This window comes from Molothrus aeneus, chromosome 5 (genome assembly GCF_037042795.1).
Source record: "Molothrus aeneus isolate 106 chromosome 5, BPBGC_Maene_1.0, whole genome shotgun sequence".
Classification (NCBI taxonomy): Eukaryota; Metazoa; Chordata; class Aves; order Passeriformes; family Icteridae; genus Molothrus; species Molothrus aeneus.
The window spans coordinates 22943813-22964761 of NC_089650.1; the positions used below are offsets into that span (position 1 = coordinate 22943813).

Genomic DNA, 20949 nt, shown 5'->3' on the forward strand with positions numbered 1-20949 from the left:
TAAAGCCGAGTGATCAGCCCTGTGCTCTTCTTCCACATCTAATTCTTGGATGAGTAGTGCTGCTCAGATAGTGTCTTGGAATTAAAAGTGCTGTGAAATTGAATAAAGTCCTTCACCTCTCTGAGTTATCATTAAAGGCTCTCTGCAGATTTGAACAAACTGTATTCTGATAGTGGTTATGTTGAGGTCATGCTACCAGCCATCACAAACAGAAAGGATGGAAGTTTTATTTTACAACCTAAACTGAAGCTGCTGTGCCTAGCTGTCCAACCTCAGCAGCTAACTTTTAGACTGAGTCCAAGAGGCCTGGTCTGTGGCCCAGCATTGCCTTGGTGCATAAAAGCATGATACATTCAGGCAAAAACACGTGGAGCTGAGTACCGAAGTACAAGGGAAGAACAAACACTACAGAGCCTTTTCTGGCCCTGCAGTTGAGGCTGTGGTCACATCCCCAGATGAATGTTTGCCACTCTGCTGTGTTTGAAAGTGGGGTTGCAGGGGTCCTGTTTGGGTTTAAGAGCTCTTCAGAGTTCTGCAGGGTGCAGCCTTGCTATTCCCTGACCTTCCCAGTTCATTTAGACATGCTGGCATTGCTTTGAGGCTAGAAGCATTGTGAGATGATGTTAAGGAGAAGGTGAAGAATGTCACTTTGGTCCCTCCTCTTGCCTGATCAGAGTTCACAGGAGTGCAGTGATTCTTTGAATACCTGCATGTGATATTTTGAATACCACCTGCCACTCACTCCAGCAACCACTCTGAGAAATAGCATTACAGTGTACATGTTATTATTTATTATATTACAAAAAAAAGTATTAATCTCAATGAAGGAAACACAAACTTATGCTACAGCAACAATTTTATTACACAGCATCAGGAACCACAGGACCACATGTGATCACATTGCATGTGACCCTGCAGGTTGAAGCTAATAGGGAACAGGAGCAATTACCTGCACACCTGTTTTCCAGAGAAGTGCTTTTCACCACAAAATCACCACACTAGACCAAACAGGTACAGCAAGGGTACACAGGACACAGAAGCAGCATAGGGATGTGTAAGATTGTGAGCAGAAGTGTTTTCTCCATTATATTTGATGAGGATTCCTTCATCTGTGTAGGGTTGGGTGCCCAACCTGGTTTTCCTGAGACTCCTCCCAGCATTCCAGTTCCAAGGTGGAATACATTTCAGTAAGGCTGTTTTTTTCTGTTAGGTCAAGAACCTAACTAAGGTCTCTAGAGTCCCTCTGTGGTCTGAGGCAGAAGGGACAGGTTCAGAAGACAATCCATCCCATTAACTTTAGATGCCTCACCTACAACATTCATTTGACTGGCTAAATGAAGGGAATTTGGAATGAGATGAATCATGAGCTAGAGGCACTTGCTCCTTCCCCTTGGCCAGGATGTTGCTTTAAGGTGCTGGGGATTAACCCCAACCCAAGGGATGCCCGAGAGTGGTGCAGGGCCCACGTTAGGGAAGCTCCTTCAGCTGCCACATCAGGGGACAGGAAGCCCTCCTGCTTGAGCTGAACAGCTGCCCCTTAGGGTGCCCAAGGGTCAGTGCAAGAAGGAAACAGAAAACCTCTCCTAGACATTTCTTGGGCTTTGGTGTTCCCCGAGGAGGGATCAGGTTCTTCCTACAAGTGAGCAGGCAGGAAGAGAGAAGGAAAAAATTACTTCCTCAAGGCCATCACTGGTGCAGTCAGCAGAGCTGGGAAGAGGAAGACATTATCCTTTTCCAGCTTCCCTCTCGAACAGCTGCCAGCTCATGCTCAGGTGATAGGGGCTGCAGACATACTTTCAGACCTCTGTTTCTAAGATGAGTTCACTTGCAGGCAAGGTGCTTATATCCTTGTATCAGCACCAATTGGTGCTGATTGGTGTATCAGCACCAACCTCAGAGTTTCTTTCTAAGCATGCTTCAACACTGGTTTTCTGTCTAGCAGCCTTCAGTTCATCCATTCTCTTGTCACAAGACAGTTTTTTGGGGCAAGCAGGGAGATAGCGAAACCAAGACACATTGCAGTATCTGGTGCCTATGCCAAAGGGAAGATCATAGACCTTGGAAATGAGGTGAGAGCTCTCCATCCCTCCCTTGTGGCTTTGCTTCCATGCCAGGAGCCCCCGCTCCTCCTGTGTTCCTGCAAGAGCAAAGTGAGGTTGTTGTGTTTAAAACAGCAGGGCTGCTTTGTGTGCCTCACACCCACTGCTCAAATCCCAGCAGATCCAGCACAAAATACAAATCCCTTCTACTTAAACCCTTCCAGCTCCAAAGAGCTCTACAAATATTCACTAATGAGCTTCCAGACAATACCCCTTTTCCTGCAACAGCTTCCAGATAAGCAGCCTTCTCCATGCTTTCCATGGGAATCATGTATACCAAGAAGTTTTCACCTGCCACAGGAGATCCAAGAACTGTTCAAAGGGGAGGTTCATGCAGTGCTGGGAAAGCAAGGCTGAATGTTACCTGCCCAGACAGACACTTTAGAGCAGATTTAGCTAACAGTTACTAGTCAGTCACAGGTATTTACCCTAGCCAAAGGAATTCCCAAGTGCCTGTAACTGCTGTGGCAGCAAAGAACCTCTTGGGAAAGGGAGTGATCCTACCTGTAAATTCTGCCCAGAGGAGCTGATGATTGAAGGCTGCAGGAAAATTAATGAGCCAAAAGGAGACTGGCTTTCTGAGAAGCCACAGACAGTGACAGAATCTGGTTAACAGAGCGTCCTTTCTTCCTGCTCTTTTCCTGCAGCAGAAAAGAGCGTTTCCTCTCCTATTCTTATTCCCTCCCCATGCTAGATGAAAATCCAAGGCTCTTTGCTGCCTTTGAGGGCCAGCACCAGCCTTTCCTACTGCTTTCCACTGTTGTAGCTTTAGTTCAGCTTCAGTTTTAGCAGCTCCCATGCTGGCTCCTTCCACTTCTTACAGCTGCTTTCCTCTCTCCTTTTAACTAGCAATATGGTTTTAGGCAGGCATGTTCCCTGAAAGACATATTTGCCAAATAAACCTTTTCCTCAGCCTGAGTTCTTCCTGACAAATTATTTAATTTTTGATAAGCTGCTGTTTTCCATCCAGAGACCATTTCAGTGATGTCTCCTGTTCCTCACTCCTCTCTGAGTCACACGGTATTTCATGGTTGCTAGCACAATTCCAATCCATAGAACAGGAGTCATGAAAACAAAAAGTACCAGGGAACAAACCCTTATACAGGCACAAACTAGCAGCTCATTTCAGCAAATCCTACCTGGAATGGTGTTATCCAGGATAAAGCCCAGAAGTCCACCCACAAACATGCCAGTGGTGAGAAGCACCAGGATCACTTGGTCAAGCTGGATGATTCCTAGCAAAAAAAAAAAAAGCTTTAGATCGTGGTGCAGGAAAAGCATTTTACCTGTTCTACCAGCAACATTTCTGATGCCAAGAGGCTGCAAGCTGTATGCTTGCTTGGACAAGACTTGCAAATCCGAAGCAGAGTGTAAGATTTGGGAGTGGAAGGGAGAATGATCTCACAGCCAGTTTCAGACTTACAGTTTTATCCTACATGATTATTCACAGACTCACAGAGGGCAGGAAATGGCTCATAAATACATTAAGAGCTTATTAACAGTGCAGACCCCAGCACTGTCTGAGAAAAAGCCACCTTCTGCTCCAAACACATTCAGCACATGCACAACATAACACCTATCAGCTCCCTACAGAGCACGAGCTTCAGTTCCCAAAGAAATGTGAGTATATTTAGCATGGGATTTCAGCACCACAAGCTCATCAGGTGTGATGTTTCTTTCCCCTTGAGGGCTGATGGCCATGAGCTAAGCCCAGTGGCACTGAGCAGCTGACAGGACATCTACAGAGCATGGGGTTTGTGGGCCCAGCTCTTTAATCAGCCCACCCAGCACACCTTGTATGCTTTAAGAGAGGACACTCTGGCCTTTGTGATGAAGACATCATTCACACAAGAAACAGTGAAGGGCCAGCTGCTGGAGAACTGAAAATTTCAATAAAGTGAACTTGATGGAATTTAGTAGAGGAGTATGCTCTTGCATTTTGAAAGCACAGCATTTTATTGTTTATGAGCACATAAGAAAGCCTCATTCATGAGAATCCAGTCACTGACCAAAAGCAGAGATTTCTGCACCAGAGCTAAGCATCCAGGGCAAAAGGCAAAAATAGCCCTCACAGAAAGAAACAGGCAACAGTCAAAGCACAGATTTCAGCATTTTAGAAGGAAAAAACTATTTTAAAAGATTTCTCTGGTCAGCCTTTCCTTCCATTTCATGCTGCAGAAAATGCTTCTGATGTCACCTCTTACCTGTTTTCAGCAGAGCACTATTTTTGTTTGCCCAGCTGGGAATTGTGAGGCCAGCAAATAGAGAAAATCCAAAGATAAAGATGTTTCTCGAGGAGTTCATATCTGTATACTGCACAGAGAAATTTCATACATTACATACACAAAACTCTGGATTACGGTTGTGTTCATGAGACATGGTGGGATGCAAACACTGGAATCAGGAATGGACCCAGCCCTGGTGCTGCTGGGGCATTTGTGATCCTGCAGTCCCCAGTGCCAACCAGCCCTGCCCATGCCAGGGAGCCCTCTGGGATTCAGCCCCTCTGTGTACAGCCCCTTATCTTCACCTGAGGAATTGCAACATAAATGTTTACACCTGCTGCAGTCTGGTTATAGATGACACAGTCTGTAAGAAACTGACTTGAAACTGAGGGTGCTGTGTGCAGTTTTGGGCACCACAATATAAGATGTAAAGCTATTAGCGAGTGTCCAAAGGTGGGCCACAAGGATGGTGAAGGGTCTGGAGGGGAAGCTGTATGAGGAGCAGCTGAGGTCACTTGGCCTGTTCTGCCTGGAGAAGAGGAGACTGAGGGGAGACCTCACTGCAGTCTGCAGCTTCCACATGAGGGGAAGCACAGGGGTAAGTACTGATCTCTTAAATCTCATGACCTGTGACAGAAAATGGCATGGAGCTGAGTCAGGGGAGGTTTAGGTTGGATATCAGGAAGAAGCTTTTCACCCAGAGGGTGTTTGGGCACTGGAACAGGTTCCCCAGGGAAGTGGCCACAGCACCAGCCTGACAGAGCTCAGGAAGTGTCTGAACAATGTTCTCAGGTACATGGTGTGACTCTTGGGGTGTCCTGCTCAGGCCCAGCAGTTGGACTCAATGGTCTTGATGGGTCCCTTCCAGCTGAGCTTATTCTATGATTCTCTGTTTCAATGACATGAAGTCCCCTTCACCAGGATGCAGCAGTGCTCACACAGCTGTTACCTGCAAACTGGAGATGCCCACTGCCGCGATAACTCCGAACATCACGAGGAACATGCCTCCAATCACAGGGATGGGAATGCTGGCCAGCATGGCCCCAACCTTCCCCAAGATGCCGCTCAGGAGCATGGCACAGGCACCAGCAATGATCACCATTCGGCTCCCCACCTGCACCAAGAGGAAGAGGAGGCAGTCACGCACTGACCGGCAGAGAAGGGTGTGGGGCAGGCTCCAGAGCCAGCCTGTCAGGTAGGTGCTGCTGCTCTGGGCCTAGCAGTGCATGGCACGTTCAGGGACAGGTCTGGATACAGCTGCTGGTGAGCTGCGATGCTGACACTGAATGGGAAGCATAAGTGTTTGTGCACCATAGATATTTACCACAAAAGGCACTCTGAAAGTACCACACCTATTTACTCAGTGTTATCCTCTCTCCTACTATTGACAGAACTTCAACAGTTTGCTATTAAACTGAAATTTAAAAAAATAATAATAATTAAGAGCACAGTAATACCCACTTGTTCTTGCTTTAGCCTAGAAATATCTTGGCATACATACAAGCCTGGCACTGCAACCCCCCAGTCAGTTCAATGGACAATCCTTCTGTCAGGGTTTGGATTGACATCCAGACGTGGCTTTCAATGAGGTATCCCACAAGGATCCCTCCATTCCCTGGAGATCAAGATTTTAGAGACCAGAGCTGGCTGGCTACTCCATCCTAAGCTCTGGGATCTGATCTATCCTTTCGATGGTCAAAAAATAAGAAGTGAGGAAGTGTTTTGCTCTGTCCCTATCTCTCATCACCCATCTATCTTCAGTAAAACAATTTTTTTCTCATTTTTTCCCCTAGGCCTTTTTTTGGTTAAGCACTACGAAAAAGATGGGATGAAGGACCAAGCCATGCCCTTTATTCAGATCTGTTAGAGCATATGAATAGGAAAGAAAAAGAGTATCTGCCAAATAAAGGGTTGAGACATTTATATAGAAAGTGAAAAGGAAAGCAGCAATATTCATTAAACTTCCAAGCCCACACTAAAACTTGGACTGCCAAAGAATCATGCTAAACTTAAAATATTTGTGTCAGGCCAGCTCTGTAATCCTCTGCAAACATTTTATAATTCAATTAAATGTTTTAATCCCTCCATTCAAATATTTGAAGAATGTCTAATTGCAGGACAGGCTTTTTGTGAATGCTTTCAACAAAAACATTCTCAGTAACTAATAGTGTCTCTTTTTAAGTATTTCTTAAACATGTCCATTTAAAATATTTTAAGTCTTTCTTGATTGTGAAAGATAAATAAAAAAGATTTGGTGTGGAGTTTCAAAATAAAATCATGCATTTTCTTCAGGTGCTTTATTGCTTTTTATACTCTAGCTTAAAACCTTGGGACGCTGTTACCATCTAAATGTTAACTAATAAAAGTCAACAGATCTATTTGTTCCAGGATTAGAACAAAGATTCAAAGTCTCAATTTGCTAAAATGTTGAATTACCAAGTATATGGAGTTGGCCTTAAAAGCAAAACACCTAATCCAGTGACAGCACTGTGACCATATTCTGCTAAAGCCACTAGTTTGGAGTTTGCTTCAATTATGTCAGGAAAACAATAAAATCAGTTCTCTTTCTTAAGGCTGAGGTAACTGCAGGGTTCCCCACAATATGTGGTGCCTTTACCACTCTTTAAAATCCTCCTTTTCTTGGAAAGGAGTTCTCAGTACTGGCGTACCAGGCCTGATCAAGCAATTTAAATATCTGATACCATGTAAGATGTTGCATTTTGGCAGTTTCTAGCAGCTTCTCCTTGCCTTATCTGTCAGCCCTGTATGTATCTGAGATCTCCAAAGACTTCTCCAGTGGTGCTGGACATCTGTGTTTAAGAGAGGAAACAAGTCTCTTGTGTTTCCATTTGTTATGGAAAAACGTGTTTCCCACGTAAAAAAAGAAATTAAATCTGCCTTGTGCTCTCAGCATCCCCATCTGTCCCAGCCAGAGTGTTTACACTGATTTCAATTTCAACTGAGATGACACTCTGTTTTCAGCTCTTTCAAGTGTGGACAGAGTGAGCAGCTGTGGGATCCAAGGGAAACACCTCTCCTGAATCAGCAAGGATGGCATGTCCTCCTGGAGGACTTAGCATACATTGTGAGAATACATGTCCTGTAATCTGGTAATTATGAATTTGGGCAGCATCCCAAACATATAAGCATGCAGCAAACTGCACATCAGGAAGAGCTGGCTCAGGTGGATGGTTAGTATGCACAGACTTCCTAGTGACAATGCACACGTGGTGATGGGCTACACTGGACTCCATGCAGACATCCAGGCAGCCCTTGGTGCTTGAGGCAGCCACCTCAGTCAAACACTAACACTGCCATGTGTGCAAAATGGTTATTGTCAGTGAGGTTTGTAAAATCCAATGAAATAAGCAATATTATAGAGTGGAAGCTGTAAGGATTTATTTACTGGCTCACAACTCTTCAGGCTTATCACTGCTTATTTGGTAATGATTTGAAAATGTTGTCCAGTTAGCAGCTAGATGTCTGTCAGCCTATCCTATGGCTGCAAAGCTTAGTGAAAATCTTTGATCTGATTGTCAAGCTTATCTCTGGAAATTTCTTTCCCTGATAAGTGCAATTAATATACTCAAGGGACTCACACACAAACCTTTGCAATCCCATTTTGTAACCCTGAAGAAATAGTCTACCTTTCACATGATTGCCATCCTTGGGTTATAGAAGTTGTGGAATTTGAAGCCCTATTAATATTCATCCTTTCCCTTTCTCTCCTCTCCCTCTCCATGCCCATATGGGTTAGCTCAGATGTAGCATTGTCTGTCCAGCCTTACCTAGGCCAGGTGTCTGAGTGAGTGCACTAATTCCCTATGCAGGCCAGAGGCAGAGAAAGGGAAGCACTGCCCACCTCTGTTAAGTCATTTGCAGTGCTTGCTGAGCTGGTCACCAGTGTGCCAAGGCACAATTTTCCCGTGTTCTAAGTTATATATTGTTGGGGAAGATGAAACAGGAAAGCCTTATAAATATGATTGTCTGGCAAAAGATTTTGAGAATATAGAAACTATAAGTGAGATTGAAATGAAAGCAAGCTTTGAGATACCTTAGTTACTGAACAACTGGAAAGCAATAGTATGGCCACACTGAAGGTAATCCCCTTTTGATGGAACAACACCCTCTGCTTGCAGACAGCTCCAAGGGTCAGAGCAGACCCTACTAGCTTGGCAGAAGGGGTCCAAAGAGTAGTTTTGAGGGTTTAAAATGTAACACAGTATGGTAATGTAATGATTCTTATAGGCTGTATGTAAATGCTATAAGATTTGTATATTGTACTAAGTTAGTGAGAATTAGAATATTCAACATAGAAGAAGATTTATTGTACTGTAATGAGAACCTCACTCTCTTACCTTTTATTCTCTTTACCCTTTAACGCTCTTACCTTTTTTACTCCCTTACTCCCTCTTCTCTCATCCTCTCTACCCCTCTCTTCTCTTGGGCCTGCTCCGAGCTGCGGCTGGCAGCTCCCAGCAGGGCCCTGCACCCAGGCCCTTTGCAATAAACCGCAAATTCCACGACCTCTCGTCTCCATCCGTCCCGACCGTCCTACCCCCCGATACTCCGACAATATATAAGTTATAAAACTTTCGGGAGGTGGCCTGAGCTCACTCCCCAGGTCCAGCACGCAGCCATGTGCGCACCCCCGCGGGGGAGCCCTCCGGGAGGCACCACCCTGCGGCGAGGCTCACCTTGGTGATGCCCAGGGCTCCCACATTCTCGCTGTAGGACGTGGTGCCGCTGCCCGTGCCCCAGGCCCCGGCCAGCAGGCAGCCGATGCCCTCCACGCCGATGCCGCGGCTGATGGCGTGCTCCGGCGGCGGCGGGGCCCCGCACAGGCGGGCACAGGCGTAGTAATCCCCCACGGACTCCAGCATGGAGGAAATCACCCCGGCTAGGATGCCAAAGATCCCGGCCAGGCTCACCGTTGGCGTTCCCCACTGGCCTGCAAGTAAAGAGCTCGGTTCAGGTGGAATTTCAGGGTTTCATTTACCCTGAAATGTGCCCCGGGGGAGGAAGAACAGCAGGAATGCCTGTGGGTGTTCGCCTGATTTTTGACATTTCCTCTCCTCCTGGTAAGTGGAGGCGGAGGCAGGAGTAGGCAGGATGGGGAAGGGTACCTGGGTAAGGCAGCCGGAACCAGGGAGCCTGTGACAGAACGTCCCCGCGGCTGTCTGTCCGGGCCAGGTGGCCGTAGGCACTGGGGGCCGCAGGGAGGACGCTGGTCACTGTCAGCACGTAGCAGAGCAGCCAGCTCAGCGAGAGCCCCAGCAGCACCTGCCCATCACAAGCAGGGGGCTCTGGTTAGGGTATGGCTGCGTCCTCAGCACGGCTGCGGTGGACAATGTGTCCCCGCCCGACCCTTCTCCCTGCACACCGAAGGGAGGCAAAGAGGCAGCAGGAGCTCCTGGTGGCCCTCTCTTCTTCTCTCCCTCCCTCCCTCCCAATAATCAGGGCCATGGGGAGCTTTTTCCTCTCTGCCCCTTACCACACAGGCTCAGCTGGGAAGCACTCACTCATCTGGACACGAGTGGAAAGAGCCCAGGCAGCCCAGGGTGGGTGAGGCCAGTCCCTGTCACAATGCCCTGGTATCCAGGAACCCCAACGTACCGGGAAGATCTGGAAGAGGTAGACTGGAGAGAAGTGGGACTTCTTGCCTCTCTGGTAAGATGGCAGCGGCACAGCAACGTGTTTCAAGTACTGAGAGAACAGAACTATGAAAAAAGTAGTCCTAGAAGGAGGGGAAATGAGACCGTAAACAAAGGGGGTGCCCAGGTGCCCACCTGTCTCCACATTAAGTGAAGATCTGCAACCCAAGAACCCAGGACTCCAGAAGACCCCTGAAAACAGGCTCTCAGCAGCAGAGGGGGGCTCCCCACTCTACCAAGCCAGACATGGAACAAGCTTTCCATCACAATCTACTGATAGCTCAGCATATTTGCAAACAACTCTTTTTTACCCTTATTGTTTCAACACTCACACCCCAGGCAGTGGATCTGTGAGTGTGACACAGTTGCAGAAAGGTTAAAAATGCCTCATAAGTAAAAGAAAGACCTGACAGACATGCAAGGTTCAGGTTCTGCCTGTGTAATTCAGATACACTAGAAATACAGGATTTATTGTTTCCTGATTTCAGCTTTTGCTCTTCAAGGGGCAAAAAGCTCCTGTGACACAGAGTAAAAGAAGAGGATTTGGTTTGGCTGTGCAAATCCCTGTTTTGAAAGAAAAAACCATGCTGGGACTGTGGGGCTGCACATGGTGCCCTCAGAGCCCTCCCAGTCAGGCAAGAAGGGGAGAGCATGGCTCTCTGTCAGCAAGGGCTGAGCTGTGGAGGGGCTCCCCTGTGTCCCTGGCAGCACCCGGGGCTCGCGCTGATGGAAGGAACTGCAGCTGCAGCTCCTCTCCCATCCCTTGTGTAGGACACATCTGGGAACAGCAGCACATCTGGGTGCACTCACAGCCTGCCCCTCATGTGCCTTTTGCCCAGAGAGGCCAACCAGATGAAGCTGGAGGCTACCACATGTGGAAAGAGGGCAGGGACTGGGCATCCCACCTTCGACTGCTGAGCTGCTAGAAGACCATGGACATCTCCTGGGTTAGCCAGGCCTCTGAAGGCCTCCTCATTATTCTACAACAAATCTAAATTTTATACATGGAGTGAATTAATATGCATAGGATATGGTGAGAAATCAATTGCACCAGCTGAAGTGCTCTGACTTCACTGGAAAACTGGTAGTTTTCCCCATGTGAAAAGGTGACAAACTGTAGGTGCAGTAGTCAGGGACAAGCAGAATTCCAACAGTGCAAAGAAACCTCTATCCTCACTTCTCTGCAAAGACACTCCGTGACATACACAATTCAAAGCACTGGATGACTGGAGGGAGAAAGTCTGAGGAGGAACTGGTTTCCATTTGTGGTTTCTAATGCTACAGAGTCCAGACAGACTGTGTGAGTGCACACTTCATCCATTTGCATTAACAAAGGTGCTCAGCAGCCTTACGACTCTGGAGGGAACAATTCCTCCTACTCATGTGAAGACAATACATAAAGCACCAGCTATTTCAACACAGAATACCTGAATGCTCAACTTGGTCATTTTAGGAATGTCTTTTAAACTTAAATAACAGGTGTGTAAGACAGTGTGTGTAGACAACTGTGACGGAGACTGTACACACATGGGGAAGGCTTGTGTCTCTACTGAACCTATGGACTTTGTATTTTTACAAAAATCAGTGATTTTTTAACTCAAGTTTGGGTTTTGCTTTGTTGCTGAGAGCTTAACCTCCTGGGGATTGGAGGAGAATGATTTTGTCACATGGCTGCCTTGCACAAGGCTGTCACATGTTGGTGCTCAAGAAATAAACCTTGAACCCAGGGGAACTCTGCTACAGACTGTGACACTTGGTTTCATATTAGAGGCAAGTGATTTGTGCACTCTCATCTTTCCCACAGAGATGTGAGACTTACAGGAATGCTATGCCCCAGTGCTGCCCAGCCATATCTCCAGCTGACTCAAACAGAGGTAGTACAACCAAGGTGATAGTGGGGGCAATTGTCAGGGGGCCGATGAACCTCATCAGAAATCCAATCAGGCCAGAAAATCCAACGAAGATTTGAAAGCAAGAAGTTACAATGATAGTTCCTTGCACCTGGAAAAAAAACCAGAGGTTGGAAGGAACTCCAGCTGTTGAGCCTTTTCTTCATGTCAGTGCAAATCCAGCATGAGAGCCAGGCTCAGTCTCTGGCAACAGAGTGGCTTAGAGGCCTCCTGCTGACAACAATAAAATCTGGCTGAGAATTACATGTGGGAAGGACCACCAAAGCAGCAGCACAGCAACCCCCCCCTTGGCTGATGGATTTAGTCCTCACCAGGGCTAATTTTATTCCAGAGATCACCTCCTCCCTGTCCTCTTGGGCCACCCAAGCATGCATCATCTGCCCTGCACTCTCCTGCCTGCTCCCCCAAGACAGGGGAAAAGTTCTTGCCCCAAAAACAGGAGCAGGGCCATGGTCTCCACTGATCTTCCTTTTGGGAAGGGCTCGGGTCTCTTCAGCACACTGATGAGACAAGTGACTCATCACAGCCTCTTTTTTTTCCTGGGTTTCACTCTGGGAGCACATTTATCACCCTGAACTTCCCAGTGTTTGACAATCACTGCCAAGGAGCCAGCAATTACATTCTGAAATGCTGCTCACCTCAGTGTCAGCTTCAGGCAGGGACAAGGCTGCTCTCTGCCTCCTCAGACTTGGTAACAAGCCCAGGCTGCAAGGTGGTGCTGAGCACCTTCCTTCCCCCAGCTCCAGGGGCTGGGTGAATGACCCAGGCTGAAACGAGATGTCAGCAATGCCCTTGGGACAGATTTATATGAATCAGCAGAGAGCAACCTGTGCTGCACAGCAAACCCCTGGTGAGCTTTCAACACTTCCCAGAGGTTTGGAAAACACACCAACAAATGGATCCACAGAGGCAAATTTAGTCACTTGCTCTGATAAAGGCAATTGATGTAGAACAAGGCAGTGAGACCCCTGACTTTTCCCTCTCCCTTCTGATTACCTAAGAATGTCCTTTTCCTTAATATTTACAGTAGGTTTTGCCTTGCATTTTTTTACTAGGTTTCCTGTGCTTAGACAGGGCTGTTTCCTTGAAAATATTTTCCCTCCCTTTCTTCTTCTGGGCTAACCATGCTTTATAGAGAAGGGATCTGACTGGACAAGGGTAGACTTTGCAGGGACCATAAATCACATGAGGATGTCTGCATGTCCCCTGTTCAGCAGCAGTGAAGCAACTACTTTTTTGATAGAGAATAGATGCTTAGAAAGCTGCAACAGCTTGAGGGCCAAGGTTCATTGGGAATAGAAGTTTTTCCAGCTGTGATGACCATGATATGGTCAGGCAATTTACTGAAAGCAAACAGCCCTGATACAGAGCAGGTGCCACTGAAAAGGTAATATACCTCTCGCATCCGTGTCTGCCAGACTTGGATGAATTCTGGTGAAGAGGCATTCACCAGGGTGGCATTGTTTGTCCAGGCAGGGCACTTCCAATCGGGGAGAGACAGCATTGCCAAGGTGGGGGTCAGGAATGTTAAAGTCCCTCCTTGAATAATAGGCAGCCTGGAAGGAAAGCAGAGGGGAAAAACGACAAGTGAGAGTGCTAGAAACTCTGCTGTATAAGGGTGAGAGAAAGGAAAGCAAAATAAATTTAAAAATCAGTCTGCCCATGGCCTCTGACAGGATCTTTTGAATTGTGGCAGGTCACTGTCACTGACCATGGGGAGGAATTGCTGCCCATTGCATGCAAGAGCACTGACATGGGGTAAGAGCTGAGGTTCAAACACCAGCAATGGAGGGGCACATGGGTGCTACAGTCCTACCCTGCTACCCCCTGTTAAGGAAGAAGTCGTGCTTCTAACGGCTGATGAGACCACAGACATGCACAGAGTAGGATGTGGAAAGGAAAAATCTGGCGGGGGGAAGAAAACCAAGGAAGAAAGACATTGAAATGCTGAAGAAAAGTTCAGTCAATCTTGCCAATATCCAGTTGCTTCCTCTCTCCCCTTTGGGTGCTTTGGTTCTCTTCAGAACGTGCTCATGCACACAAGGGCATGCACTAAGTACTCTCCATGTCACAACAATCCTGATAGAAAATGTGACCTGGCTTTTAGTACACTGGGTTTTAATGCCAATTCCTCTTCTGCACTTCCACTGAAACTAGAAAGGAAACCTGCATGGAGGGGTCTATGGGCACTGACTGGGTGACTGGGTGACCTTGGCTCTCCCCCCACACCACATGTCTCCTGGCTTAGAGTATTTCTCCCTCTGTGAATTCCTCAGAGTAGCAAGGAACTTGCATCTCCAGAGGAGTTCAGCACTGGCTTTATGCAGAGATTTATACAGCAGAGCAATGCTCCTTTGAGCTGCACCAGCCTCTTTTTCCACACATGAAGAAATGGAGACAGAGACCTAAAAGGCCTGACTGACTCCTCAAAGCCCCACATAAGCCCCCATTGCAGTGCAAGTTTTTTTAACCATTCCTCTAGTGTGCATGAAAAATCCTAAGCTGCCTAAGGGTGGGCACAACGTCCTTCAAACAGCCAAGGGAAATCTCCAAGGTGCCTCTGTTTTCCTTCCTTTAGGGAGCACCCCTAGGAGGAACTCCCAAAGCAACCTCTCCTTGTGCCAGGAGCTCTCATGGCACCTGTTCAGAAAAGCCATGGGACAGCAATTCAGGTGACTGCTTTTGCAGGGCACAGCTTTCCCCGAAACAGAGGAATTTCTAACATTCTTGAAATAGGGGATGGTGTAGCTGTAACAGACCATGTCTCTGTCACCTAAACCAAATATTTATACTAGTCATGCACAGCTGAAACACTGTCAAAGTTTTGAAACGATTTTGCTGGGCAAGGCACAAGAAACAAACAAAAAGAAACAGAGAAGGCTCAGGGCCATGACTTGGAATCTAACAATAGATTTATAGTTTCTGTTGTGTTGGTCCCTAAGATATTTCACAGACAGTGTTGGCACGGGTGGGCTCAATGTTGCCATTGGTAGGCTCAGAGGAAAATAGGGTGCCAAGGTGATACCTATGGGGTACACTGAACTCTTTCCTGTGGGGTCTGCAAGAGGGAAAGCTGCAGAAATAGGGAAGGCAATACTGTGTTTTGATAATCAGTATATGATGTGCAAGCATTTACTAAGCAGGACTCACCATAACAGCAAATGACTTGTGTCTCCCCTCAGGAGCCTCTGACAGTGTCTCTAGTGACTGTCTGGGACCCACTGCTGCTTTTTCATGCTGTGTAACATGACTGAGCTGCAGGTTGCAGTGGGTCAGCTTTTCCCTTGGCTATTGCTTCATGAATGTCCTCATGCCTTATAGTTGGGGTCAGCAACAAGGCAATTGCATCCTCAGCAGGGCAAAAGCCAATCAAGCTTATCCCATGGGAACAGCTCCTTACCACTTAATTTGATCTGCTGTACCTCAATTAGCTATTCATCCACGGGAGAGAGAGGCTCTTTGCTACTCTTTAATCCCCAGTTAACAGAGAGCAAGGGACATTACAGCTCTCAGGAATGCACTGAGGCATTTGGAGGGTGCCTGGGAGAACTCAGAATGCCTGAATTGCACCAGCAGTGATGGTCATGGACTCCAGCCTGAATTTAGCTAAAAACCCGGTTTCTCTGTTTTTTGTGGTCAAGGTGCTCCTCTTTCCTCCACTAATCCTGTAACAATCTAGGAGAAGGGGAGCACTCCTCAGGAAGTTTGTCTACAGACACTTCTTAAGACAAAGAGAGACAGAAAAGTTTCAGTAGTGAATGAAGCAGAAGGAGGAAAAACATTTTGTGGAGCTGGCAGTTGACCAGTGATTAACCAGAGTACATCAGGTTCAGAAGTCAAAGAATGTATAGCTTGTCTTTGAAGCAAAAAACACAGGTTCCCACCATACTGGAGGAAAAAACAGCCTGTGGAAAGACAGAGACAGCCCAGAGTTATGACAAGGGAACTAGAAAAAATTTTTCAAGGTCAGCAAAGATACAGGGTCTTTCTGGAAAAGGGGAGTACTTGCAGTCATCTCTGTCACTAAATATTCTTTTTCTGAGTACTGAATAGCAATTCCATGCTCATCTCACTGCTAGCTGCTCATCAGCAAAGGATTTACCTTTTATGCCACAAATCCCTGAGCATGTGAAGTGGCACCACATACCAGGATGTGCTGCTGAACTCTTCCCTGAGTCCCTAAGTGGTGGCAGATGGACTTGACCCCTAGAGTTTCCTGTAGAATTTGTGTTCTCTTGACCCTGGGCCCAAATCAGAAGGCTCCTGCCTCAGCTGGAAGATCCCTGGAGTGAGGAACAAGCAAGTACTTTTTACTGCATGTTGCAATGCTCTATTATTTTGAGGACAGATTCCTTATAAGCCCAACAAAAGGTATATGAAGTATCAGGAGATGGAAAATTCGGAACAGCAAGGCAACCCTGCAAAGCTCTCAGCAGTTTCAGGGTGCTTTGGCATGGACCCTGATTGCCCAAGGGTAACAAATGACTCACTGATAAACTCTCCAACAGGGTGGTGGCCTAGCACAGAGTAACTGCTCACATTCTCAGCTCTTGCATTTGGCCTACCTCACTCCAAAGAGGACTTGCAGCAGGGTGCAAATTCCTGAGACAAAGATGATGGTGCTGATCAGGTGGCTCTGGGTCAGTAGGTCGTGCTGGAGGCAAAGGCCTTTGGAGAGCATCAGCGGGACGGCTACAAGACCTCCTATGGCTGTCAAGAAGTGCTAGGAGCCACAGAGAAAGACTGGGTGAAGAAGGACACAGACCTGGCTCTGTGTTATTACCCTGTTGTTGAGAGAACTCACAGATTTGTGCTATACTAACATTACCCATCCTCTCTCTTTTTTTTTTTTTGGCAGTTTTAATGCTCTGTTAGGAGCTGTTCCAAAGCACCTACAAGAATTGCAATGCACCCACTGAAATGACTCCTCCTTTACATGTCCAAAGACCTTTTGTAGTGCTGTGGACTTCCCAGACCACTGTCAGACACAACCAGTTTATCCCCAGCATCTGCAGACAAAGCTGTTGGACATACTTCCCCAGGAAGCTGGGGACCTCCCAAGGTACAGGACAGAGCAATCAGGCAAAATGAATGCAATATTTCAGTCCATCTTATTTGCACCACAAAGGATGACATAAAAAGTTGGCAAATTGGAGCTACGCATTTTTTGCTATCAGTAGCTTTTCTCACAGAGCACAATTATGGATAACCATAAAAAGTGAGTGCCAAAGAATGGAAGAATTGGGCATTGTGTTTGTCAGAAGAGTCATGGACATATTTCTACAATGACCTGTTGTTAATGACTAACTCTGAAAACAATTTTTAAAGCCTCTTTTTATTTTAATTATTAACCTATGTTGTTCACTCTCAATTTGGAGCACAGCACTGCAGTGGTGGAACTGGTGGCACTCAGAATCACACTTTATTCACTACAGGCATGTTTTATTAAAATTATGATGCAGATATTTTGGGTTGATACACTCTAAATTTCCATTTAAGGAAACCAAGTACAAAATTCTACCTCCAAGCACAGTCCATCATTATCTTAATGACTCTGAGGTCTCCTTTCCCATAGGCTCCCTGCCCAGCATGGCATTGGTGGTACTGGGTCATTTAACACACCTGGGCACAGACACCAGCCAAAACAGCATGTGGCCTGCTGCTGAGTTTTTGTTGCCATGGGAAGGCAGAAGTTCAGAAAGCCCTTACACATTTGGCTACCTTCAGCCCAGGTACCCCACATGTTCTCTTATTAACTGTTTGACCCCTGCCTCAGGACTCTGCCTGACCATTTGCACTTCAAAGGATGCAATGTAACTGTGGGCATGATGCTAATAATCAATGCTCAGGATGTGGACCAAAGGACTTGAGCTCACTAAGATCCAGCCTCAGAGCTCCATTCAAGCCCCGTGAAAGTAAAACACTCCCAAATTTAGGTTTCACCCCAATTAACTGGCTGAACAGCCATGTAACTTTTACCTACCCCCAGCCTCCACCTGCTTTCCCGTCTCACCTGAATGCCCAGCAGGATGCACAGATACCAGGGTGGCACATCTGTGACAGTGTAGCCAAGCTTGGTCTCACTGTGGCTAGTGCCTCCACCCTCCTCTGGGCCACAGGCAGCATGAACTGGTGAGAAATGGCAGTGGCTCCCACGTTTACCCTGGACAACAGGAGAGACACTTTGTTAGCCAGAGCCTGGCCCTGCAGATGCCCAGCAGCTGCCTCTCTTGCAGCCATGCTCCACATCTGGCAGGAAAACCTCCTGTGTAGCTTTCAACAATGCCACAATATTTAAAAACAAAACAAAACAAAACAAAAACAAACCAAGGAGGAGAAATTAAAACAGAGGCACAAAACATATACAGAAAATCTTTGTATGTGCTGGTGTGTCTAGGCCTGAAGAAACACTAGAGGGTGTCTCAATCTCAAAGGGACATCCAGACAAAGTGTCTTAATATCATTAAAATCTAGTTTTATCATTGCAACCATAAGCAAGGAAGAGTGTGCAGTGGGCTTATCAGTGAAAGCTGCACTGTCCTCTGGTTTCTGTACGTCCTGGCAATTCCACCCAAACAGCATTTTTTATAAAACATGCTAAAATACCTGGCTGACACTAATTACTGAGTAGAAGCACATTTTATATTTCATTTCCTGGGTCTTCTCTTTCAATCTCCTTATGCTTACCTTTACCAGTGTTGTGCCTTGATAAAGACAGCTGCCTTTTGTCCTTCTAGAAAACCCTGCTCCTCCAGAGGAGCTGGCTGAAACACAGGGACGCCTCTTTAACAAATACAGCATATTTATCCAGCCTGGGCAAACTGGGAGCATTACAGATACTTCAAAATAGATAGGTGAAGGCAGATTTAATTCAAACTGACTCAGGCATAAACTTCAAGAGCAAAAGGTGTTCCTTAATAACTCCCTGTCCTGACATTTTCATTTCAGAACAAGAGAGCCTGAGCCATGGATTAACAAATGTACAGCAAGGTACTTAAGACTGCCCATGCATGGAATTATTTGGAGACAATTACTCCTGAATAACACCACAGGTAGACAAATGCTAAGCCAGGCAGACAGCAGTAAGCTCATTTCTTTTCACTGCAATTTCCCCTGTATTAACCAGGAGGCATATTCCAGGCAGGCAGAGCCTGTGCCAGTAACAGCCCCACATGATCATCACATGAGTGCCTGACCCTCCCCAGGAGCTGGGGGGGAGCGAGCAGGGCTCATCAGGAAAAGGATGGAGTGGAGATATCAGGATGAGAAAGGAACAGAGGCACTGGACTCAAACTGAAATTAAGGAAGTACCATCTTAAAATCTGAAAAGATTTTTTTGGTGTGAGAGTGACCAAGCACTGCACAGGTTGCCTAGAGAGGTTGTGGATTCTCCATCCTCAGAGATATTAAAAATCTGTCTGGACACAGCCCTAGGCAGCTGGCTCTGGACAGCCCTGCTTGAGCAGGGGTTTGGAAAAGGTGATCTCCAGAGTTGCATTCCAACCTCAGCCAGCCTGTGAGGCTGAGATGCTGGCAGGAGGACAAGGCAGGAGCAGTCTGGAGCAGGGTTCTCAGCCCAGCTGCTCCCATGAATCCAGGGGACCAGTACACCTTCCATGTGCCTCAGGCTCCAGGCACAGCATGAGGGTCCTCAATCACATCTTAAATAAGTGCATCAAGAAGGCAGTCAGGACCTGAACTGCCTGAACCACAGGTAAAACACCTTTGTCTTCTACCCTCTCTAGGGTGATTCAAACCATAAAAATTCACAAGTCTGATATGCTATGGCAGAACAAGTTCAAATGGAGAGCCTGTTAAAAATAAGGAAAGAAAACTGACTGACTCTGAGCACTTCCCTGAGGCTCTGCCCAGAGCTGGCACAGCACCTCCACTGCACAAAGCAAGCTCACCCAGAGCTACCCAAGAAATGTGGGACTTGTACACTAGGAGGTTAAATGCTTCCTCCAAGGTAGCACAGGTGGTCTGTATCAAGGTGGCAAGATGTTTGCAGGACCCCACTCCTTCACACCTGCTGACAGAAAATAAGCAAAGTTTTTAGTTTCTAATGGAGGTGACCCCTGCTTTGGGATAGGAAGAGGGCTGTCATATCCCAGGACCTTGCCCATGGCTGTTACAGCTAGCAGCATTCTCAGCGTACAACACACCCCTGGACTGGCACATCATTTACAGCTTTTACTACACATCTATAATTCTACAGGGTGCCCTCCTCAGCTGACACTCAAATCTCTTCTTCACCCACATTTCTAACAATTCACCTCACTGGAAATAGGTCCAAAAGACAAAGAAACACAGTCTTTACTAGGCTAAAATTCTACTGTAATTTTTCTAATGAATACATAAAATGCTTTACCCAGGAACACAGCCACAAGCTCACCTGTTTTTCAGTACAGATACACACATGCACTGCCATTCATCTACATCATCATTTTAGAAATAGTGGAGGGAAAAGAAGTTAAAAGGGTGCCAGAGAGTAGAAAGTATGCTGAGCCTGCAGCAGCAGCAGGGGCTGTAGTGAGGAAATCATTCCTCAGATTCTTGTCAATAACAGCCAAGACAGAAGTTTAGCACACACCAGAATCATTGCAGCAGCCCGAGCCCCTGGCTTTCCCCTTCTCCTCCTTCCACAGGGCTTGCACCTCTTTATGCAAGAATTACCCTTCAGAGAGCAGACTCACCTCAAAGCTGGGGTTACCTAGCCCATTGATATCTTTGTCTGAAGAGGTTGTCATGCCTTCTGTTTGCCTTCACCGACTGCCTTGAAAATGAACCAGTCAGAAGAGGAAAGCCTCCCAAATTCCCACTCCTTTCAGTCAAAACAGCCCCAAAGAAACAGGGTGAGAAGATGCAGAAGCTGGATTTCAGGGGCCAAACAGTGCTCAGTCCTAGCTATTCATGTGAGCTGCATTGCAGAAGTATTTCATTTTCTTGGGCTTATATAAGTGACTCCTTTCCTCCAGCTGATTAGAGAACTGGCATTCAAACAATCTGGAAAGCAGCCCTTCACTGGAATGAGAGAATCAGTAACTGCTGACAGAAAAAC

General features: G+C 46.7%; 1 protein-coding gene across 1 annotated transcript; it reads right to left on the reverse strand.

Annotated features, from left to right (window-relative positions):
* Window positions 1-853: 853 nt before the first annotated feature.
* On the reverse strand, window positions 854-20638 carry LOC136556562 (solute carrier family 23 member 1-like). The gene is made up of 12 exons (XM_066549859.1): window positions 20585-20638; window positions 17902-18051; window positions 16454-16611; window positions 13285-13444; window positions 11798-11979; window positions 9941-10061; window positions 9451-9607; window positions 9022-9275; window positions 5274-5438; window positions 4304-4412; window positions 3239-3334; window positions 854-2137 (listed from the first exon to the last, which is right to left on the reverse strand). Exons 1-12 carry the CDS (start codon window positions 20636-20638, stop codon window positions 1854-1856), a joined length of 1890 nt encoding a protein of 629 aa, XP_066405956.1. The 3' UTR covers window positions 854-1853.
* Window positions 20639-20949: the final 311 nt, after the last annotated feature.